The 24,118-nt window shown below is 43.9% G+C and overlaps 2 protein-coding genes across 3 annotated transcripts; both read left to right on the forward strand.

The window, feature by feature from the left end:
* The first annotated feature begins 654 nt into the window (after nucleotides 1-654).
* Nucleotides 655-6,477, forward strand: LOC142895730 (inositol hexakisphosphate kinase 2-like). Its single transcript, XM_076036974.1, has 5 exons — nucleotides 655-1,295; nucleotides 3,477-3,708; nucleotides 3,789-3,955; nucleotides 4,061-4,236; nucleotides 4,672-6,477. Exons 1-5 carry the CDS (start codon nucleotides 1,082-1,084, stop codon nucleotides 5,302-5,304), a joined length of 1,422 nt encoding a protein of 473 aa, XP_075893089.1. The 5' UTR covers nucleotides 655-1,081; the 3' UTR covers nucleotides 5,305-6,477.
* A 9,698-nt stretch (nucleotides 6,478-16,175) lies between these two features.
* LOC142895805 (protein transport protein Sec61 subunit alpha-like) lies at nucleotides 16,176-23,265 on the forward strand. Of its 2 annotated transcripts, none has more exons than XM_076037103.1 (12): nucleotides 16,176-16,309; nucleotides 17,667-17,734; nucleotides 17,813-17,878; nucleotides 18,078-18,156; nucleotides 18,596-18,727; nucleotides 18,829-18,938; nucleotides 19,739-19,892; nucleotides 20,011-20,171; nucleotides 20,285-20,482; nucleotides 21,383-21,574; nucleotides 21,666-21,742; nucleotides 22,167-23,265. In XM_076037103.1, exons 1-12 carry the CDS (start codon nucleotides 16,303-16,305, stop codon nucleotides 22,351-22,353), a joined length of 1,431 nt encoding a protein of 476 aa, XP_075893218.1. In that variant the 5' UTR covers nucleotides 16,176-16,302; the 3' UTR covers nucleotides 22,354-23,265. The 2 variants fall into 2 exon arrangements, with proteins under 2 accessions (XP_075893218.1, XP_075893217.1); XM_076037102.1 differs by lacking the exon at nucleotides 16,176-16,309 and adding an exon at nucleotides 16,736-16,953.
* Nucleotides 23,266-24,118: the final 853 nt, after the last annotated feature.

Below are 24,118 nucleotides of genomic sequence, written 5' to 3' on the forward strand. Positions count from 1 at the left end.
ACCATGCTGTATACCGATCAGAAAATGTGTTATATTCACAGATTGTGTTCATCTCGATGTGTTTTTTGTATTATTTAGGTTATGTTAGCTCATATATACAGTGTTATGTATGTGTGTGTATAAATGAATATATATTATATATACATACACACATATATACATGTGTGTGTGTGTGTGTGTGTGTGTGTGTGTGTGTGCGTGCGTGCGTGCGTGCGTGCGTGTGTGTGTGTGTGTGTGAAAATTACGAACTACAGAAAATCTAGGTGAACTTTTTAATATGCAACACTTGAAATACCCCCGTGGGTGTCAGGGTTGCAGAAACTGATGACCAGCCACTGAACAGCCTTTAAAGCACCAATATGCATCTCGCTATAAATGTCACAGGGAAAAGATGTAAATAAACATACGCGGACGATTTGTCCCAAGTGTACATTTAAATCTCAAATGCCGTCAGTGCTGTATTTTTACGTCTAGTATTTTTCCTGTTCCCTCCTCCCCTGTTTTCTCTCTCCTTCCTCTTTGTTTGTTTGATCTGCTTGATCCTCTCCTCTGCACCTTGTCTCCTCCCAGCGACAGACACGGCTCCTGTGATTGGCTGGCTGTCGGGAGGGAGGGCGGGGCCTGTAGCCCTGCCCGAGCTGTTTGTCTAGCTGAGGGATCAGCATCGTCGTCAGTTTCGGTCGCAGCCAGTCACGGAGAGGATAGCCAGCAGCATTCAAACGTTTTAAGCAGCCTTCACGGCAAAATAGGTGTCGTTTTTCAGGCTTGTCACAAGTCTGAACAAGGAGAGTGTGTCGTTTAACGGGGGAGCCTTGTAGTTTTGTCCTCCGACTTGGACAAGAGAGGGGGGAAATAGCGGATTCGTCGTCGCCCTCTTTCCCTTCCGTCAGCCCTTTGTTGTTGCCTCTTTTTTTTTTTTTTTGCTAGCTCGTGCAGGCGACCAACAGCGCCCCCGTGCGAGCCGACGCGCAAGGCGAGCGAGCGAGCGAGCTCGAGGATAGGGAGCGAGACGAGCTGCCGAGCCTCGTGCCACCTGAGCGACGTGGGTCCCCCCAGCTCAGCTGTCCGATGCGGAGTGAGGATGAGTCCCGCTCTGGAAGCCCTCATGCAGGCGGACGGGACTCCTTACCCCGGGAAAGGGGTCATGCTTGAGCCCTTCGTGCACCAGGTGGGAGGCCACTCGTGTGTGCTGCGGTTCGGGGAGCAGACCATCTGCAAGCCCCTCATTCCTCGGGAGCACCAGTTCTACAAAAGCCTGCCTCCGGAGATGAGGAAGTTCACCCCTCTTTACAAAGGTAAGAAGCAGCATCCTGTGTGTGCGCTGAAAAACGGAGGCCAAGGCGTCTGTCGCCACTGCGCATGTGTGTTGATGGGGTCGATGTTTTTTTTTGTTTTGTTTTGTTTTTTGGGGGGGCAGCTGCCAAATCCCGCCTCCTCTGTTGTTAATCTAGAACGACCTGTGTGGATCTTGTGTTTCGTTTTTTTTTTGTTTTTTTTTATTTTTATTAGCGAAATATGGAAACATCCTGGCTGTTCTTGGCTTGTTTAAGATGATGACGTGTGGACTCAAATCTTTAGTTATGATAAATTCCATAGAAGTGGTCAGCTTGCAATCGTTGCTGCGGATTGTCAGATTGTTTTTGCTTCAAATTCACTCGCATCCGAGCAAAGCCAGTCACTTCCGGGCAATTGAAGAACGGGCTTTTTTTTAGTAGCATCCAAGCCGATGGCCTGACCACCTGCTCGGAGGAAGGAGGAGTGTCTTCGGTTAGCATGTCCCTCCTACCAGAGTTTCATTTCCGGGTGTGAAATATAGTCCCACAAAGATAGAAAATAAATGGGACAAACGACCAAAAACCTTATTTACAAGTCACTTGAGGAGATTCACCCAAAGCTCTCCATGTTTTTATTTTATTTTTATTTTTTTTTTGCAATATCTTGTGTCCTGACTAGGTCCACATTCCCACGTGGTTTCTCCCTCAAGGATAGATAAAACCTAGAACATGATGTTAAAGACATATTGGGGCACAGGGAAGACTAGAGTGCTATCTGGTTCCGCAGTGGCACAGCGTGAGACTATTAAAAGACTAACATGAGTCGGACTGCACATGAGAAGGCGGCGCTGCTCTCGGCCCTCGGAATGTTTCCTCCACTGTGACGGTCTGCTGTCTGCACTGGTCGTGTGACCCGGAGTTCCCCCTTGCCTTTTAAAAGAGCAGACCGGAATAGCTGCTTATCCCACTTGGTTTTTCGCAGTGCCTGAAATCAGACTAGAACACTGTGCACTAAATGCCAGCGGTACCGATACGAGGACACGGCAGTGCCCGGGGTTTGAATGTGGCATTTACATGCTTTATAGAAGGCTCCGTGAACCCGGTTTCCACAGCGGAAGCTCTTAATGTTCCAGTGAGTAACTCTTAAAAAAAAAAAAAAAAGAACTTATCGAATAGTTTATGATTAAAACGCCAAAAACGCCTTAACTGGCGGCGGAACTTTGGTAAGTGACTCACAAGTTCCCACACTCGCCGTGCTGGTGGGACGAGGATGACAGGACCGACTCGAGCCTCCCTGCAGGACGGTGACGTCAGCACGCATGACGTCAGCCAGGCTCCGGGCTGCGGAAAAAATGGCGGCGCTGGGTCCTCGGGCCTATAGCTCGGGCCTGCCTTTTAAATGCCGCCGCTTGTTTTGACAGAAGGTTTAGGTGGTGTCATGGAACAAACGACTATTACTGGATTTACTATGGGTTTTTTTTTCTATGTGGTTTTGAAATAACGAGTGGGCTCCTGCCAGTCCTCGGGTTGGAATACTGCTGGCTGCTGCTACTGCTGCTGTCCTTGTCTGTTGATCAGCTCTGATGAACAGACGCTATCTGCTGCTGCAGCTGTGGCGTTCATATCAACACAACACCCCCGCACTGCACAAAGAAGGGCCACACAGGCCCATTTAGGGACTGTTTGAGTGCCGATGGACGTTATCTGTTATCTGGAGTTTCCTCCATTGTGTTTCCTTTAAATTTCCTTTGCCTCTCTGGTTTACATCTAGAGTCATTGTCTGACACTCCACCCCATTAACATGTTCAGTTTGTAAGTGTTTGTGTTATATTATCAAACCAATCACTGGCTGTAGTGATTCTCACAGTGACTGTAATTTGTATCGTCTCTGCTGTTGTTAAGTGTATGTTTTCTCACCGCATGAATAGAGAAGCTCAATTTCCTTTTTAGCTATGATAGTAATATGTGTTGTGTGTTTTTCACGGTGACCTAAGCAGTTGCTTAATAAACAACTTTTCACTCTATTCATCTTGGCCTTGTGTGATATTTTCTCTCTCTGGCGTCCACTTTTGTTCTCTCATCAACATTTTCTCTCGCACATCTAACATGTGAATGTGCTTTGGCTCGTGTTTGTATTAATGCGGTTGGCAGCAATAAATTACATGAAGTCACAGCTTTTTCTTTCCCCTTCGCCCATCGCAGGTGTGGTGTCGGTCAGTTTTGAGGAGGATGAGGAAGGGAACCTGTGCCTCATCGCCTACCCTCTGCACAGCGAAACTGGGGACCTGGAGAACCACGACCCTGCGTCAGACTGCGAACCCAAGAGCAAGATGCTGAAGTGGAGCAACAAGATGCAGTCTGCGCTGCTCCTGGACAAGGACAACTACAGCAAGGAGAGGTCGAGGCACGGCCGAAAAGAGGACAAATTCATGAGGTAGGAGTCGGTGGAGGGCTCTCATTTTCGACATGATGCCCTTCGATGGCCAAACTCACCCCCCCTCTTCCTGTTTGCAGTTTTAACCGTGATGAGATGCAGCAACATCAGCAAGCAGAGGTCCTCTACCTGAGCCTGGAGAAGGGCAACAGGGTGCCGCAGTTCATACACAACCCCTGGAGTCTTAAATGTCACCAGCAGCACCTGCAGAGGATGAAGGAGAACTCGAAGCACCGTAATCAATACAGTATCCTTCCACTGCTGAGCCCCCACGCACTGTGTTTATATACCTCTCCGTACCAGTCTGTCTTTTTCTTTGTCTTTGCTGTGATCCTTGACTTCCCCCTTAAAGAATTCATCCTCCTCGAGAACCTGACGTGGCGCTACGCCGTGCCGTGCGTGCTGGATTTGAAGATGGGAACCCGGCAGCACGGCGACGACGCGTCGGAGGAGAAGAAGGCCAACCAGATCCGCAAGTGTCAGCAGAGCACGTCGGCCTCCATCGGCGTGCGACTTTGCGGGATGCAGGTGGGATGTCGAGCCTCGGTTCCATTCAGCTCACTTTTATTTGGCGGTTTCGCCACATGTACCAGACATGCAAAGGGATCAAAATTACGTTTCCCACTGTCGCACAGTGGCGATAAATTAAAGGTACAGGTACAAAAAAAAAAACATGTACTGGCACGTACTGACATGTCCCAACATTATGCATTCAATCAATAAATAAATGCACAGTAAAGAGATGAGACATTTACTGATACTCGATCATAACAAACGAGGTAGCAACAGAGTTTGAAATTGTAACAGTAATAGCAGCAGAATGTTTCTATTTTGCGGAGGCGTTCAAGTGGCTTAATAGTGCAAAGTCATTGGTGTGGGTCAGTTGTGGTTTTTTTTGCTGTGCAGCTGTGACAGGTGTTTGACACCAGGCGTCTGACCGCGTCCACGTTTGTCGTTCCGCAGGTGTACCAGGCGGACCTGGGCCACCTGATGTTCATAAACAAATACCAGGGTCGTAAGATGACCCTGGCCGGCTTCAAGGACGCCCTCTACCAGTTCTTCCACGACGGGCTCCGCCTGCGCCGCGAGCTGCTCTCGCCGGTGCTGCGGCGGCTGCGGGAGATGCAGGCGGCCCTGGAGGCCTGCGAGTCCTACCGCTTCTACTCCAGCTCGCTGCTCATCATCTACGACGGCCAGCCCCCCAGGCCGCCGGCCCGGCCCCGCCACCGCGGCGGCGAGGAGGGCGACGAGGACGAGCAGTCCGATGAAGACGACGAAGAGGAGGAGGAGGACGATGAGGAGGAGGAGGAGGAGGAGGGTGCTTTCAGCTTCTCGCCCTCGCCAAGCGGCGGTGGCGGCGGCGGCGGTGGTGTCAGCAGCGTGGCCGGATGCGGCGGCAGTCGCTCCTCCCATGGTGGCGGCGGGGAGGCCAGCAGCGCCGCCGTGGACGTGCGCATGATCGACTTTGCTCACACCACCTGTCGGCATTACGGGGAGGACAGCGTGGTGCACGAAGGCCAGGACAGCGGCTTCATCTTTGGCCTCCAGAACCTGATCACCATCATCTCGCAGCTGGAGGGTCACAGCAGCGACTGACAGACAGACTGACAGACTGTCTTTGCTGTTTTAGCGCATAAGAGCAAAGCTGGCCTCGCCGGAGCCGCTCTGCTCTGGGGAAGAGCGTCGTCCTCGTTGTCTTGCGCGGCGGGTTGCGACCCTCCCTTTGCCCGGTGGGACTATGAGGCGCCCTCAGGGGGGGTCCGGCACTGTCGTGGCCACGCGGTGCCAGAGGGCGGGGCTGCCCGAGTCCCTCACTTGCACTTTCCTCTCGGTGAGACTGCTCCTTTTTCTTTGTTCTTTCAGGAGGGAATCGGAGGGGTTCAGGACACTCTCCATTGACAAAAGCACAGGACACACCCCTGACACGCCCCCCCGCCTCTTCCCCTCTGTTCCCTCCTTGTTATGTTCTCTCCAGGAGAGAAAGAGTCGAGTCGGGGAGTATTGAAGCTCAAACGTAGTTGTAGGAGCCTGATGTGGTGCTTTACCTGTGACATATTAAAACAAAAAAAACAATGTTGTTGTTTTTTTTTTTCTAGGATTTGTTTGAAGTGATGTTTTCGACTGCTGATCCCCAACAACACAGCACATTAATAGCGGGGACGTTGTCTGTATAAGCTGGCCTTGGCTGCCTAGGTCAACTGCCTTTGTAGCACTTGACAACTTAAAACTCCTGAAAAGGACTGTTTTGCTTTGTTTTTCTATTGGTGTCTGTTTGTTCGTATCAGACATGGCTGTCAGTTCACTGGCACTTTGGATTTACACTTTTAATTTTCGGTGGAAGAACAAAAACTTTTAGGTCTAGAAGAAGGGATCTGCCTTTGTTTCTGATGTTTTCCTCTCGACGTCTTTGCCTATAATCAAGACATTTTGCTACGAGGACAATATTTGTGTTCTTGTCTCGGTCTTTGCTTTTGCTTTAGTACTTTCTTTCTCGTCATTCCTGAAAGTAAACAAAGAATATCTATTGATTTGAAACACTAGCCACAGAGACTATTACAGAGTACTATTTATTTAAATGGATCGTGTAAAAGATTACAAATGGAAACAGCTACATTCCATTTTGCCACTCTTAATGTTTTGTTCTGTACTGACTTTGATTTATTTTATTATTGAGAGAGCTAATACCTCTCCTGTGTACCTGTGTGTTATATACGTGTCTTGGAAAATAAAGGCATTCATTTGTGGTAAAAAAAAAAAAAAATGTTCTGTTTGTCTCTTTACCATATCCATGTGGTGTGAAGGAAATCGTGCATTCTTGTCCAGCACACAAAAACAAGTGGAGTTCATGCAGGACGCTGATCGTAAATGAGTTTCTATAACAAAAGGGAATAATGCTGTTTAAAAGACGAGACTAACTTAGACTTAGACTTTCTTTATAGTCATTGATTAAAGAAACACAGCAGTGATTCCTTCCACAACGAAATGTCATTGCCCCGTTCCGCAGTACAGCAATCTATGTTATGTACAAACGAGATAGAATATAAAATAAAAAAAATATGAGATATCTGGAGGTAGAATGTTGGTGTAATAAAAATAAATAGACAAGAGTATAATATAAATAGTATAGACAGTATGAACAGCAACGAGGTGGTGGAATATAAACAATATAAACAGAGTGAACAGCGTCCAGGTGGTGGGGTATGTAGGCAGTATAGTATAGACACTACACTATGGAAAGAATGCCGTGATATTCCTGCTGCCGCTTCTGCTGATAACGTCTGGTGACACTATCATCAGCAGAACTCACTGAGTTGTGCAACCGCACACTTGAGAACATGCTGCATAAATGATCGTGTTCAGTGGGTCATTTTTCTTTTTCTTTCCAAGTCAGACTCTTTCATCAAATTTGCATAGTGTGAGTTCTAATTCAGCAGTTGTATAGACACAGTACTCAATGTTTTTTTTTTAACCTGTGAAAAGTCATTCAGTCGTCTCACTAGACTATCTAACAGAACAACACTCTTCTCAACTGTGGAAAAGGTTTTTTTTTTTTTTTTTTTTTTGCTTTTTGCAAAAGGATCAAAGTCCCAGCCGTCTTTGCGGTCTGTTGAAATCTGACGGGTGAGATATAATAACATGTCTCAGATGTTGTCTGTCACTAATACCAACACAGGGCAGACAAAACCGCTCCGTGCTTAGTTAGGGTTGAGTAACGCTGCGTGGTTATGTGAATACGGAGCGTGCAAGTCTGTGACATCCGACACAAAACTGTGGTTGGATATTTTCACGCACCTAAAATATAAAAGCCATGTGGTTTAAAATCAGCTCCTCAGATCGCTTTCTGTGTCCTTATTTAGCGCTGATGACGACTGGGGAGGGAAAATGTTGGTTCAGCTGGGACTAGTTTGTGCAACACACTGTGTGTGACAAAACCTGAGAAGTGCAACATTCTCCCCCGTTTTCTGTTTTGAGCAAACATGTCGTGGCAGCCTAAATACAAAGAGTGCCAACCTTGATTTGCATGCGTCATCGCTGTTTCAGAGTTCATTATTAAGTGGTTTAGCGAAAGGTTGGGGCAGGGTTGCCAATTCAGCTGAGATATCGGTGACTGATCTGCAGCAGGGCTTAGATTCGAAACTTCAAAAAGGAGAATAAACCCTTCTCTCAGGGCGCTAATGCTAAGCAGGAAGCATTACAACTTGCTGTTTTTTCCCCCCCTCAGCTTCCACGAGAAAAAAACAACTCGAGGGCAACAAACTCAGCTGATCGCTAACCTGCGTGCAGCAACAACTCTGTAGTGAAAGCTGCTGACCAGAAGAAAAAAAAAAGCTTCTTTTTTTTTTTTTTTTTTTGCAGGAGTTCCTAATCTGTTCGCTAGTAGCGGTAAACATTGAGATTTACGGAGGGTAAATCCACGGGGATAGTAGCTGCTGTAGAAATAAAAAGAAGACGTTTTATTTTTAACATTAATAAAGTGTCAGACATGTCTGGATTAACAACAGCCTGAGGTTCACGTGGAGACAGATTATCGTTTCCTCTTTGCCGCTCTAAAAATAATCGGGCGCCACTGCTCATCTGCTGCCTGTTACTAGACACTTGTGCCTGTGTTCATAAAATTCTATTATTCTATTATTATTATTATTATTATACCATTGAAAATGAAAATGAAAAGTAATCTGCATTCAAAACAAACGTTAGCAGCTCTGGGTTTATTTCTTCAGAGGGATTAATGTGTATCATGTGAGTCTAGTTTTTGACAGACCTGTCTTTTGTTTTTTTTTCCTTTGTATGTTTTTGCAGCTTTGCACGACTAAATGGGACTTGACCTGATTGATTTTGCCAAGCAACACAGCAGATAAATACAAAAAAAAAAAAACTTGACAAATTTCTAATGCCAGAATGAAAAAAGGATCATCGCTTGAAATGAAATTGCACCTTTAGATCAGTTGGTGGTTTCACAATGTACTAATGCAACTAATCAAGCCAGATTGACCTGATAACCTGCAGCAGAGTGTGAGCGGTGTTGTAAGAGCTTCTGTGATAAATGTTACAGGGCAGATAGCTCACGCATGCAAAGGTCTTACGTGGAGGAACGCACAAAGGTGTTTTTATTTGTGTCCAAGCGGACCTGCGTGAAATGTCTTGGCCTCATTATGTAACAGGTGGCAAAGTTGGAAAAAATCAACTTTGCCACCATGTAACTAGAACAGCCACATGGAATACGAAAAAGCTGTGTCACTTCACACGCACGCTCCTCTTCTCTGCAACAGCTTCAGCGTTGTTTGTTTGCTCACACAGGCAGGGGCTTTGACCTTGCCACACACACACACAAGCATTAAGCTGCTACCAAAAGAGCCAGAAAAAGAACATATACAAACACGGTGGTAAATAATCTCCAGGCTGATAAGTTTTTATCAGAAAAGCACTAAAGCGGAGCACTAAAAGTGAAAGCGCGCATGAGTTGGACCTGCGTGGTTGTTCAAGACCCAATTGTGGTCTGGAAAATATTTCTTAATATAGTTGCAGAAGTGTTTTGCCCTATAAAAGGTGCAATGATTGTTTCCAACGAGGGTATAATTAGATTAGCGCGGTTGCGTGTCATCGGAGAAGGCCTTGTGTCATCTCGGCCTCTTCACACTTGGACGACGGCTGTTGGTTGAGGCTCAGCGCAGCACGCACGGAATTTATGGAAACTGCCGATTTTTATTGGAGTTATAATCGCTCCACAATCATAGTGAGTTTGTCAGAAGGACTCCAACTGGCAGCCAATGCCGAGAGCTCAGTGGAGGCCGACGTTCTCGTCGTCGTCCAGCCCACATGCAAAAAGATATTATTGGTTGTGCTGCTTCAAGCCACTGTCCTGCTCTTTGCCTATAAAAGACACCACACAGCGTATCACATGTTCAAAGGCCGTGATGTCACAGTTTATTATGCAACTTTTCCTTGAACCCTGATCAGCAGGCTGAAGAGACAACAGCACTCGATTAGATCTAAGTCACAGTCGACCTGAGAGAGAATTTATGAGCAGAACAGGCCGACATTTTTATATATATTCTTTTTAACTTTAGGCAGTATTCATATATGTTTTATTTTCAACAATTCCTGCCACATGCGCCTGAACAGGTTTAGTTCTTGTGACGCTGTCAAACACATAGCAAGGTGGACAGACAACTGTACTCCCTGCATACATGCGACTATCTGTGTGTAGTAGATACCGGAATGGATATTTGGTTGGCTCGAATGCATTTTCTTCGTACGGCAACACCCTGACATCCTGTGGAGTTTCCTTCCAGGATGAGACCAACAGGACAAACACATTTAGTGGAGGAATGAAGAGGCCACACAGACTGGCAGTTTTTGAACTGGCAGTGGCATACAGCAGAGACAGAGGGGTGATTGTGTAACATGAGAATACATACGCTGGCGTCATCACTAAAACACAATGTATGTGTGTTTTTAAAGCTAATTTTCCAGGAAGAAAAAAAAGTGACTTTTCACTTTGCAGGTTTACCAAAGAGTAAAAGGGATCATTTTATTCTTCTATGTACGTGTATTCTCATTGTAGCAATCACAGAGCATGAGTGTGTGTGCTCAAAATATCCCAGACAGGACAAGACAGGCAGTGATGAGTGTGCAGTCTCTGCTCTGGAATGATTTGGATCAAGTCTCACGGCGACAGTCTGGTCAGGGATGCTTAGCTCTCGTGTAAGTTTCAACTTAAAATTGGCAGCCTTAATCCGTCACACGTACATTTTCCACCTCGTGCACGCAGGAACCCTTGACTTTGCCTGAGCTAATTACAATGTTCCTAGACGTGCTGTAATTGTGGACCGATGGAGGTGTGTCCCACCGACATGTCCTCAAAAGCACTTGTTCCTTTTTTACAATTATGTCACGGTTGACATCTTGATTACTGTAATAAAGCTTGCAACAGAACAGCATATCTTTAAAGCCATGCTGGATAGCTCACTCCTATAAAAGGCGTATTTCAGCTGCCCTTTGTCTTTAGCATTCATTTCAACGTTCTCCACAGCACGTCTGCTCTGCTCAGATAAAGCCGCACTGTACACTGCCACTGAGTGTAATGCACGCTTCGGCATTAACCATCTTAATCTGTTGCCCCAGATACTAAGCGTTAACTTTATCATTAATGATCAACTGCTCTTAATACACCTTGCAAGTCAGTTTGTCAAAAGCCAGGCACCGTTCATCCGGAAAACCTTTTCACAGACTACTGCAATGGACGCTGGTGCTTGTACAAGCGCAGCGGTTCAAATGAGATTAGCAGGATAACAAAGAGCAAAACCAGCAGCACACACCTCCCACTTCACTCCCTCTGGGGATAAACTGTATAGGTAGTGTCATCGACCAGCTGCGTACATCCCCTCATCACATCCATTGTATTGCTCACTCCTTTCAGCCTGTCTTTGTGTACAGTGAGCGGGATTACGCATGCACGGTCCTCAATTTCCAGTCATCGATATGCAGGACTGACCCATCAGCCCATCTCTGTTGTGTTAGGTGACTCATTAAAGTCGCGCTCAACACTTGAACAAATGACATAAAGACAGAAAGAACTTGTGTGTGGGTGTGTCCCTCAATGTCTGTCAAAACAATGTGGCTTCACTTTTAAAGGGCCCCTGTGTTGCACGTCAGAGTGCGACTTAGGCCCTGTTTACACAAAGACTGTATTCTTTGAAACTGACCGCATCATATATTTCAAGAAAGCCGTCGCCAAAAATGTTATCTTACACGTGACTGTCGGAAACTGCTGATAGCGCTGCAGTACCTATTCCAGGCCATGTGTGGCAATGTGAGTTTACTCCCTGAAGAAGGTGTGGAAAACCTGGAGCATGGTCTATTAAGGAGAAACTCGGACAAGATAGACGACAAAGTTGAACTTCTGCTTCTAGTTATTGTAGAATACGAAGCCTCAAAGCTCCTGATGATGTTGATAGGGAGTCATGCTAGTCGAAGTTCTGCGACATTTTGCTTTGCTTTTCTGGTTCAATATCCCAGTCAGCGTAACCCAGAAGAAGAAAATTAGTTAAAAAGGAAAACAAGAAGTTTGCAAATTACTTGCATTGTGTCTATTTACACTTTGCACACAATCCACAGTTATTCTCCACCATTATCTGCTTGTTGTTGTGCAGAAGCAGAAGATCACTCAGGCTGATAATCTTTTGTAGAAGTAACACAAGTCTTTTGTCCGTCATTGTTGTCACTTCAAGTTGAGGTTGCGAGCTGAAGGTGGACCTAAGATAACATCATTACAACATCATTACAATTAAATAAAAAAAAAATGCTGTTTTTTGGAATTTAAGCAAAGGGAGATATTTTCAAACTTTCCCACCCTGGAGGCCATTTTCAAAAATGTGCGGGTCTTGGTGACAACGGCAGTAACAATAAAGAATTTTATGATTTTCAGTTAAACCCATCTTGGTGTAAACGGGTCCTTAGTCTATCTGCCTCTCTCACCCAACAGCCTCAGCACATCCCTCTGTTGACTCAACTCCACCAGCGACGTGTGAAAGATGCACTGAGTGCTGCCGAGTGGCTTTTTCCCCATGACTGGAATGAGGATGCTGGGGTTATCTCAAACTGGAGGAACAGGCTGTTCTTCATTAACCCTTCTAACGCTGTGCCAGAAATGGTCTGTATGAGCGAGAGCAGACAGGGATCTTTAATCTGTCAACATTTATGTAACCTCATGCGTGTGGACGAGGACACAACGTTCCTCTGCGTGCTGGGTCACGGCCATGGATTAGAGGCAGGGGTCTAATCCACCAGTTACCCACCAACCTTTCCATCTGACCCCTTAGCAACAGATATACTGTAGCGTTACAATTGTAGACGATGTCCAAGCAAGTAACCTCAATCTGATGGTCAGTAAAAGCTGGTAAAGCGTGAGTGGGAAGTGACTCCCTTCACCCAGTCTCATGGTGATCTTGTGACTCCTTACTCCCACCCATTTTCCTACTGGATTCTCCCAGCGTTCCCCTCTGACATAAAGAAACTCCACTGATATGGCAGAGCACCGATTATTACCATCCTGTCACAGCAAAACTGCACTGGCGTTAACATCTGACAAGGATAAACAGTCACTGTTGGCAGAGGATTAATGGGGAGCAATAACTGGAATAGCCCGCAGGTACTTCTCTGCAGCAGAGAGTCGACCCCACAAGATACAAGCGGGAATAAACCGCAGCAGCCAGCGGAGTTCAACATTCCTTCATAGTACAGCAAACTCAAAGCCTCTTATGTAATGGGAGCTGAGCTGCCAATCCAGCATTTCCTTTCTCCGTGTGCACACGAGGGTAAAGAGAATGTGGTGCCGACATATTTGGGCCATTGTATACTCTTTTGCAATTAACAGTTTTAGGTTAATCAGACTTCAAACGTCATGTCACTCTATCACCCTCTACAGTAAAATTGAACGAAGAAAGAGAAAAGACAGTTAAAAGTCTGCAGGTTTTGAGGTTTCGTCAGCCCCAGCTTGCTAATGCTGGTGTATGTACACCTTATCCCCAAAGCTTCTCCTTTGGAGGATAAATCTGGCACGCTTTACAAGGGTATGCAGATCTTTCACCGTATGTCTCAGTTGCTGACAGGATAGGTTAAAAAAAAAAAATTGGTGGTCTTTGGTTGTAATAAGAGCCGATTGGAGTTACCGTTGTCTTTGTGACATCCCGCACCAGTCTCACCATTCTCCTCTAAGATATCCTGGTTTTTGCAGACCATCTTCTGTGAACTTCTGTGAAGGTTGTGTGGCAAAATCCCAGTAGATCAATAGTTCCTGATTGATTATTACCTGATACTCAGAACAGCCCAATTATCACACTGACAACCATTTAAAGTTGCCAGAATCAACCTTTTGCCCTACTCTGATGCCCAGTTTGAACATGTTCGGACCAATTGTCTTGACTATAAAATGCACTGAGTTTCCGAAATGTGACTGACTAAGTAGATATTTGGTCTAATGAACACATGAAGGTTTTGCCTCTAAAACAGCTGGTCGGTTTAATTTAGAGACATACATCTAATGTTATGTCCTAGAGTGGTTGTGGTTATTTTTTTATTATTATTATTAAGCTTAAATTGACAATCTTTTTGTTGACAAATCATAGCAGGTGAAGTTGTCCTAGAATGTTTCTTTGATTTGAGACCTTTCTTCGTCTTTATGACTACATGTGTAGCCGGACCTCCTCTTAGAGTTCACTGATACGCAGGTTAGTTTAAATAGTTTCTCTGTTTTGAACTTGTCTGCGGAGTAGCCGAGGCACCCCTGCAAGTATAGGCTCTAAATCTAGTTTGGATAAATACACTAGATTTAAGTTTAGAGGGGTTGGACGAAGTGATGCACTACAAGTAGAGAGCCAGACTTGTTGCCTTGTTGTTCTTGTTGTTCTTTCTCAATGTTACGTAAGCTGGCCAGACGCACAAGTGATTCATAGAAATAAAGCAATATTGCAAACATTCTACACATTTTTACAAAATGAGGTTTTTCAATGACTTTTGTGTCACATACCAAACTGTCAGATTAGGTCATTTACTAAAGCAAGCTGGGGGTGTGCTGTAAGTTCACCACGTGAAAATGAAGCAGGACAAGAGATTCCACATCTGGTCGTCTACCATAGCGCGTCTTGCCACTTGCTCTTTTACAATGACAGTGTAATATAGTTATGAAATGCTGACAACTTTAGCTTTATTTGGAAAGATATAAATGTTAATCTCTACACACAGTTTCAGCATGGGTTATACACGTACACATCGTAGTAACTTAGCGGTATGAATGGTAGCTGTGAAAGAAATGATTAATGAAATGCATAAAAGGAAAGGTTATGAGTTGTGGGTTACGTCTTCCTCAAAACACACTGACTCTGAATTGGGCTGTCATTTATTGTTGCTTGGTCCTCTTAAAGTTGAATCCTACAGTATAACCTTTAGCATCATCGCTCAGTAAAAAAAAACAAAAACAAAAAAACCCTGGTAACCAAAAGGTTAATTGCAAGGTGATTTCAGGTGAAGTGTTTCTTTTGACACCACGGAGCCTTTGGGCTATTTTGTCAATACAATTGTTGCTTGTGAGTTCTTTAGGTTACATGTAGGTAGGGAGAGAGAGGGGAGGGGGGGGGGTAGAAAGAGAGAGAGAGAGGGGAGGGAGAGAGAGAGAGAGAGAGAGAGAGAGAGAGAGAGAGAGAGAGAGAGAGAGAGAGAGAGAGAGAAAACAAGCAAACCCGACGCAAACTCCTCGCTGTTATAATGGTCTTGCCACTGCTGCCATCTAGTGGGGACATGTCATCTGTGCGCTGTAGTGATCGTTGGCGTCCTTGTTTTCAAAGTAAGACTACTGCCAAAGACATACAATAGACTACCAGAGCCAGCTCATGCAAGGCACAAAACTACCAAAATTCTGAATTGTTTCTGCACTGCAAATTAGACTTGAGCACAATTAAGGAATGAAGTAATTAAGATAATCTCCTGCTTTAATTGAAATAAGTACCCACTACTATGATAATAATGGATAATTGTTTAGACTAACTTCTTTATAAACTTGATTTAATCTAGAACATGTCATCAAATGTTGATCAATTAACAAACATTTTTCTAGACAGACAATCCAAATAATACACCAGGAATGTTAAAAGGTAGCTAACTTCATGAGAATATTCTTAAGAAGATTCAGATTCAGAGGAAAATACACATTTGTTACCAGTTTTTATCAAGGTTTTATCTATGTGTCATTTGACGCACAAGTGCGTTTGTTGTGTTGACTTGTTGATTACGTGTTGACCTTTTTTGTGTCACTACATATTTACAGTACATGATGTGGATCTACTGAGCCAGGATTCCGACATCGCAGTTGCTACAAACCAAATGCGAGCCATTACAAAATCAGGAATTAAGGTTAAAATTGTTTTTATGACCTTCTGACAGTTATATGGGAGCCCATTTCCGCCCGTTCCCTATGGTAAATCATAATTCTGAGATTTTTTTTTTTTTTTTTTTAATCAAAATTACGAGATTTAAAAAAAAAAAATCGAAATTATTAGATAAGAAAACCGAAATTGTTACTTTCTTTGTCTTGCCACTCAAAGAATAGACGATGGACGCAGTCTTTAACTGCATATAGATTTTATTATAACTTTGCTCTTGGAGCTTGTAACCAAATCACCGTCAGCTCGGCTGTACTGCACACACGAGTAACTTCCAAAATGGTCCGTGTGGGACCACATATTAACATAACAATCCTATTGTTACAGAAATTATGAGATTTATTTATTTATTTATTTATTTATTTAAGTCGAAATTATGAGATATGAGATAGTTCTGATTTATTATAAACATCGAGGTTGACGTTAATTCAGGCTGTCACAGTCACTCCACTGCAGGCAATGCTTCCCTAACACGCCCACTTGAACCAACCTGACGCTCACTGGCTGCTTCTTTAAAAATCTCAGCTCTTCGTGTCTCTATAGTAGTGACGTGTCTCTAAAGTTTCCTCCCCTCTTGCCCCTTGCCGCCGGCGCATCTGTCACATCAGTGATCAAGCCGAGCGTTGTGTGGAGGTGGCGACTGGACACCTGGCACACCATGGGCAGTGAGTATAACTTTTCTCGACTGCTGCTGCAAGATTGTACACAGAGAGCATGTGTACCAAGACCCCCACAATGCACTAATAACTTTATTTAGCCAACTGTTTGAGCGTTAGCCTTGGGGACGCGCTAGCGTGCGATGCTAGCTTGTTCCAGGACAGTTTCGTGCTCGCGTAAGGGGCTGGCGTTGAAGAAAAACTTCGCAAAGGGTCAGCGAAACAGTTGAAGAGGTTTCCCCCCGTTCTGAGCATCTCGTTCGCGGTTTAGCGTTACAAACGCTGCAGTTCATCTTGGAACAGCCTCTCAGCTAAGGCTGCTAACCATTCATTCAAAGACAGCGACAGCCGAGTGATGACGACGCATTAGAGACCCGCTGTTATCCCGCTCTCTAAATCATCTGCTTGTGATAAATATGAATCTTGTTTCGGTGGGAATGCCCAACTCTTGTTACATTTCATTAGCGTGTATTTTTTTTATTGTAGAAACGGTTTGGTTTAGGTCACTGTAGACTCAGATTTCGCCTTGGGTCCGCCCACCATTCACTGCCACGTCCTACTGATGTCCATCCAGGCAGCTACAATGCTGTTCCTAAAATCGAAGATGTCCTTACTCGTCCAACACGTCCAACGAAAATACTGTCAGATATTAGGTGATGAGTGATTATTCTGAATGCCGTGATTATGCAAAAATGTTAGACTTGTTCACTTTTCACAGAAGTTGTGAGGTTTGATACTTGAGGGGGGAGGGGGGGGGGGGGTTGAGCTGTTCAGAAAATAGACTGGCCAAAGGCTTAGAAGTTGTATACTCACAACAGTCATTGCTATCTGAGTCACAGTGGGAAGAATTTTACAAACGTTTTGAAATAACCCAGGTAGTTCACACAGGATCAAGTGTTTCACAAATTATCGTCAATGACGTCCAGAAAACCCACCAAGTTCATCATTAGGTTGAGAAATGCAAAGCAAAAAATGTGCTTTTCGGTTAAAGTAGATTTTCTTTTAAGGTTGGATCCCTGAGAATAGTGTCTTCGAGAAGGGTACATGGAGGAATGACATTTGTTGAAATTCAGTCAACTGCATGGCTCTGGAAATAAGAGTACTAGATGTATCTGTATCTGCCTGCACTGCATAACTGTTTGACATTTTGAAGGGAGCCGTTTACCACCAGTTAAACCAAGCTTACAAAGCATCGCAGACAGAAAACAGGTTGACAGTTTTTAAGCTTTGTTTGTTTTTAAAGTTTTCTTTATAAACATTCAGATGTTTGTTTTTTTGTTGTTTTTCTTTTTTACATAAAAGTAAAACTGAGTTTAAAAAAAAAAAAAAAAAAAACTGCCCTCACAAAATTTGTGCTGGTTTTCAGTCAAATTCCTGGAGGTGATCAAGCCGTTCTGTGCGGTGATACCAGAGATCCAGAAACCTGAAAGAAAGGTGTGTACGGCTCGTTTCATGAAAACGGTGGTTTTTGCAATTGTGTGACTGCTTTACTAAAGTCTGTTGTTCCAACAGATCCAGTTCAGAGAGAAGGTATTATGGACTGCCATCACCCTTTTCATCTTTCTGGTCTGTTGCCAGGTAAAATGCCACCCTATGGTCGTCCAAGTTAAAAAAATAAAAAAAAATCACATTTCCGTCATTGAAGTTTGCAGAGCTTTTAAGATTTGACATCTAAAACTGTTACGTGAATGGCATTGTTTGACAAGCTCTTGAACGCAACCAGAAGTGTGCACTGTTTAGGTACTTGATTTCATGGTGTGAACTTTGCTTCATGCAGATTCCCCTTTTTGGCATCATGTCCACTGACTCAGCTGATCCATTCTACTGGATCCGAGTCATTCTGGCATCAAACAGAGGTGAGTGCCTAGCAAATGAGTTAAATATAAAAGTGCTTATTCTGCTTTATTCTGACAATATCTCCTAACCTTAAAGGTCTAGTGTGTAATATTTGGCTTGATTTAACTTAACTGCCTATAAATACATTAATAAAAGTGTCTAACCACAGTAAAAGTCATTTGGTTTTCCTACCCTTAGAAGTGTGTGTGTGTGTGTGTGTGTGTGTGTGTGTGTGTGTGTGTGTGTGTGTGTGTGTGTGTGTGTGTGTGTGTGTGTGTTAGGGTTTGGGTGCGCAGGTCACTGTAGTTCCCTGGCAAGTTCAGTAGGGGGATGGTACACTGTCCCCAAGGAGACATAAGTGACAGTGCGCTGCAGTCTCAAATGTAACCACTTGATTCCGCTGTTTCTTCCTCAAAAACTCCAAATATTCCACACTTAACCTTGAACACCTGCCTCCAGGTACCCTGATGGAGCTGGGAATCTCGCCCATTGTCACCTCGGGCCTGATCATGCAGCTGCTGGCTGGGGCGAAGATCATTGAAGTGGGAGACACGCCCAAGGACAGAGCGCTCTTCAACGGAGCTCAGAAATGTGAGTGAGCCCTCCAGCTCTTCACTGGCCAGCCGTTTGGGAGCGCTTGTCTACGTTCCATTTTTCCCGTACATTGTCTAACCAAGACTGTTGTGTTACAGTGTTTGGAATGATTATAACCATTGGACAGGCCATTGTGTATGTGATGACTGGCATGTATGGAGACCCCTCGGAAATGGGTGCCGGAGTCTGTCTGGTTATTATCATCCAGGTGGGAATACACTTTAGTCTGTTCTGACCAATAGTCCAACTTTAACTTGAAATACCTGCACACACTACTTACAAAAAGTGAGGATGAAATTTTAGAATGCACCTAAAATGCACTTTAACCTTTTACAGGTGAACCTTGTTCAACCTTCTCTAAACATGTGTGCAGATGTTCAGTCGACTCTTCAGTGACACAATACTTATTGCATAAGGCAGTTGACTGCAAACATCACAAACACAGGTTCCTGATGACGATAAATGACAATTGACCACTGACACCATGGTGACACTGGGTCACATGACAGGTTATTGAGACACTGACATTTTTTGGGGGGGGGTTGTGGTTTATGTTGTCTGCTTTTCTTTCAATACATTGTTTGAGATGAAGAAGTTAGCATTGCATGCATAAGGCATCACATTATTATGATAGGCATCAAAAATGTCTAAGAAAAAAAGATATGCTAAAAGAAGATCATTTTGTTGCACCTGCTGAATCTCTCTGTTCTCTGTCCTGGAATGTGGTATCACTGAAGAGCAAAGTTGACAAAAGTAAACATAATTATTTTTTGTTTAAAGCTTAAACATAACATACTTTACGTTTAGATTAAATGGAAATTAAATATAATTAAGCAACCTTTTAGATGAATGAAAATCTTGATTCTGATACGTTACTAAATTGCTTTAATTATTAAAACACATCAATAATAGTTGCAATGAATTTTATCATTCACAGTTTTTAGTCTCAGATGAACACATCAGTCCCTTTCTGTTGTTTTAGCTGACTGCATGTGTTTTGTCGTGCAGCTGTTTGTGGCTGGCCTGATTGTGCTGCTGCTGGACGAGTTGCTGCAGAAAGGATACGGTCTCGGTTCTGGGATCTCGCTCTTCATCGCTACCAACATCTGCGAGACCATTGTGTGGAAGTCCTTCAGCCCCACAACTGTGAACACAGGAAGAGGTAAGAATCTGCGACAAGTAAAAAAAAAATTTAATTGAATTGGAAGTGCATCAAGTGTGGTCAGAATCCACATTGTTGCTCTGAGCAGAGGTGCCTCAGTACAATGTGTGTTTTTCAGGCACCGAATTTGAAGGGTCCATCATTGCTCTCTTCCACCTGCTGGCCACTCGGACAGACAAAGTCCGCGCCTTGAGAGAAGCCTTCTACCGGCAGAACCTGCCCAACCTCATGAACCTGCTCGCCACCATCTTTGTCTTTGCCGTGGTCATTTACTTCCAGGTTTGTGAGAAACGTCTTCCAAAAAGCCAAATAGAGGAAAACACTCATGACGAGATCGACGGTTCAGTTCAGTTTGATGCTAAAGTTGCTGTGAATTCCTTCCGTGTCCTCAGGGCTTCCGGGTGGACCTGCCCATCAAGTCTGCTCGCTACCGTGGCCAGTACAACACCTACCCCATCAAGCTCTTCTACACCTCCAACATCCCCATCATCCTGCAGTCCGCCTTGGTGTCCAACCTGTACGTCATCTCTCAGATGCTCTCCACCCGCTTCAGTGGCAACTTCCTGGTGAATTTGCTTGGCACGTGGTCTGTAAGTACTGACCTTTTTACCACACCTTCCTGCTCAGGTTGAGGCTGAGTTGGACTGAAGCAGCTGACTAATTAATTTATCTAATTAAGTCCAGGGATGCACTGATACCTGATACCGGTATCAGGTACCTGATACCAGTATCAGGTATCAGTACCGATACCGGGGTTAAGTACTCAACTCGTACTTGTGAAATACTTTACCAGTTGCATATGTATGTATATGACAATTTTGTTAAATTTGTGTTTGTACTGCAGTGAAACTAGCGACAGTCACCCCTGTTCTAGAACAGGTATGGGCAAACTACGGCCCGGGGGCCAAATGCGGCCTGTTAAGCTTTTTAATCTGGCCCGCCAAACTTGAAGAAATGATATTAATAGTAAGTAAGGCATAAAATAGCTGTATTTCATCCATTTTTGTCAGTGTTTGAAGTGTCATTTCAATAAAGAGCTAAATACCATGGGGCTTCATAACATATTTTGTGACAACTTTGCTTTGGTTCATTTTCAATTGACATTAAAGCACATTTTCTACATATCCCATGATATATTTTTTTCTCTTATGACGTGGGCCATCAAAACACTCCATCTATCCGCTGCTGCTCCGGCCCCTCCGTCAGATTTTAGAACCCATTGTGGCCCACAAGTCAAAACGTTTGCCCACCTCTGTTCTGGAAAGGCATGCTGAGGAATGTTGTTCAAATAACAGAACATCTGTGGAAAAATTTCAACAAAAAAAAAAATCAAAGTAATTTTATGATGTGTTATGGCCTTATTAAGTATGCAGTATTGGTATCGGTGAGGACTGAAATGCAAGTGCTGGTACTCTACTGGTTCTGTTTGGTGCATCCCCAGTTAAATCACTGCTGATGGGAGATGTGTTTATTTTCCTCTTTGCCTGCAGGACTCAACATCAGGCGGTCCAGCTCGTGCCTACCCTGTGGGTGGCCTCTGCTACTACTTCTCCCCTCCAGAGTCATTTGGTTCGGTTCTGGAGGACCCGGTCCACGCCGCCATCTACATCTCCTTCATGCTGGGATCGTGTGCCTTTTTCTCCAAAACCTGGATCGAAGTCTCCGGCTCCTCCGCAAAGGACGTGAGTTGGCGCTGCTCCCTGCACCGGTGACGGGGCGACTTACTTTTGAACAGGGTTGGAAAAACAAGTCTTGCCGTTGAATTTCATCCAGGTGGCAAAGCAGCTGAAGGAGCAGCAGATGGTGATGAGGGGACACAGAGAAACCTCAATGGTCCATGAGCTGAACAGGTAAAATTAGAACTTTGCTTTGTCGACATTTGGGTGATGGTGCAAGCGCACGAGTTTTGAGTTTTTAGCCATTTTACCTGCCTTTTTAAACAGCGGCACATTGTTTGTTGCTAGCAGCAGCATCGCAACATTTGTAATGTTATTGAGGCGTTATTTAACAATGAATAGTTTGACATGTGTTTGGAAGCACCGCGATCACTAGATGCTGCTGCTGGATCTGGATCTTCAGGGAGGCTGTGAATCTTGTATTCTAACCCAGGAGGATTGTAATTCAGTGGTTTTAATTTCATTTCTGTTCCCTACAAGAGTTGTTAAGGCAACACACACGTCATTTATATGGCTGCCTCATCTGCAAAGTGTGACTGAAAACAGACCTGTAAGAACACGTTGCAATCTTTTTTTTCCCCTCCGTTTCTGATTCTAGGTACATTCCTACTGCTGCTGCCTTTGGTGGTCTGTGCATCGGTGGCTTATCAGTCATGGCCGACTTCCTTGGAGCTATCGGCTCCGGAACCGGCATCCTACTGGCCGTCACCATCATCTATCAGTACTTTGAGATCTTTGTCAAAGAACAGAGTGAAATGGGCAGCATGGGGGCGCTGCTCTTCTAGAGAGGCCAGCGTCCACTCACCCTCACTTCAGCTTTTATTGAGATCAAAAGAAACCTTGCCTTTGTCTTTAATATCTGTGGAGCGCCGGCATGGTCAGCTCTTCAGTGTCAGGATGTCCGGGGAATCCTCAGGAAGGGGATTTTAGAGTGGTACCTTGTAGGACCTCATAACCTCCTCACCACAAATCTCCCAACGTTAACACAGACATCTGACTTTTACCTCATCACTCTTTGTGATTTTTATTTTATTATTTTTTTCATTATTATTTTTAGTCGTGGGTTTGGCGCTTCAAGATCCTACCGAGTATGCAAAGCCCTGTGGAAGTTTGCTGCTTTTCTTTAGACTGACGTTTAAACACTTCAGCCTGCAGGCCCACTTGACTCTAATGACAGAGGTCACAATCCTGCTGGGTGAATTACAACACTCTGCCTGGTGCTTTCTTAGTCCTTTTCAGCTTTATTTTATTCTATTTTGTATTATTTTTACAAGCAGCTCATTCCGTGAAGGTGTTGACCGGAAGCTGAACCGTCGAACACACGTCAAAAACATTTCCCAGCTCTGCTGCTACCTTTTGGCCAGGGTTTTGGAAGGAGTTGAGGTTGACCGTATTATGCAGTTTGTCAGTGGAAATAGTTTTTATTTCTGTAAACAGTTACCAGATGAAACCTGTTATTTAAAAAAAAAAAAAGAAAGAAAGAAAGAAAGCAATGGGGTGAAATCCTTGCTATTTTACTGTATATCATCCTGAGCAGTATTAACTCTAATGGTCACATTTCTACTTTTTCTTGTGAAAACTTCCTAAGATCTATTTGTTTTTAATGTATGCTTTCTCATTCTGTGCAATTTTCACATTCCAGAACTGAAAATGCATTTTCTGTACATAGTCCATGCATTAAATAACTTTGGATTTGTCTGAAGTGTGAGATAAATGTCTTTTGGATATATAAAAAATGTACTTCAAAACAAAATTATGCAAAAAAATAAAAAATAAAAGTAATGTTTTCCATTTTTTTCAACCTGTCCTATAACGGCTGAAATATGTTCCAGCAACCTTGAATGCAGGAGAAGCATTGATGGATGGATGGGTGGATGGATGGATGGTCGGTCTTCTATACAAATATAGACCTGGACATCATATACAACAACTGAAACTTCTTATGCATAGAATCATATTTAGGATCTTTCACAGGTCTTTCACATTCTTTAGACTTCTGATTTTCCTTCTCTCTTGGGATTTAGAAGTTTTCGCAGTTAAGAGCGTCGTAAAAGTTACTTCGTTTTCACACCAGCTCTTTGGAGTGGTCTGTTTCCAACAGTAGAGGGCAACCATGAGCCTATGATTTCAGACCCTGCAAGAGATTGGAACGGGAAAAAGCCGACCTGTACTCTGACGTCATCCCGGAGTGCACTGGGAAGATGGCCTTCATCTGTTTTACCTTATGGAAAGAACGCGCTGGTTCAGACAGGAAGGTATAGCTGTTATAAATATAATAAAAATATAATATAAATATAAAAATAGCTGTAATTACAGTCACCCTGGACGGGTGACTCAGCTTTATTATTCACACTGACCAAAAATCTTGTCACTCTACTTTTGTCATCATTAGTTAATCAATCTGAACAGATCTTTTGTTTGGGGGAGACCTTCATTTTGTTACCAACACAAAACAGAAAAAAAAAAAAAAAAAAAAACTGTCGTTAAAGAAACTATATTCGTGAAATGCCTCTTAACAAAAGCAAATTTGCACAATAGATAAGGAGCGGA

This window comes from Nelusetta ayraudi, unplaced genomic scaffold (assembly GCF_046127955.1).
Source record: "Nelusetta ayraudi isolate G7.1 ecotype Tasmania unplaced genomic scaffold, CSIRO-AGI_Nayr_v1 ptg000050l, whole genome shotgun sequence".
In the NCBI taxonomy this organism is placed as follows: Eukaryota; Metazoa; Chordata; class Actinopteri; order Tetraodontiformes; family Monacanthidae; genus Nelusetta; species Nelusetta ayraudi.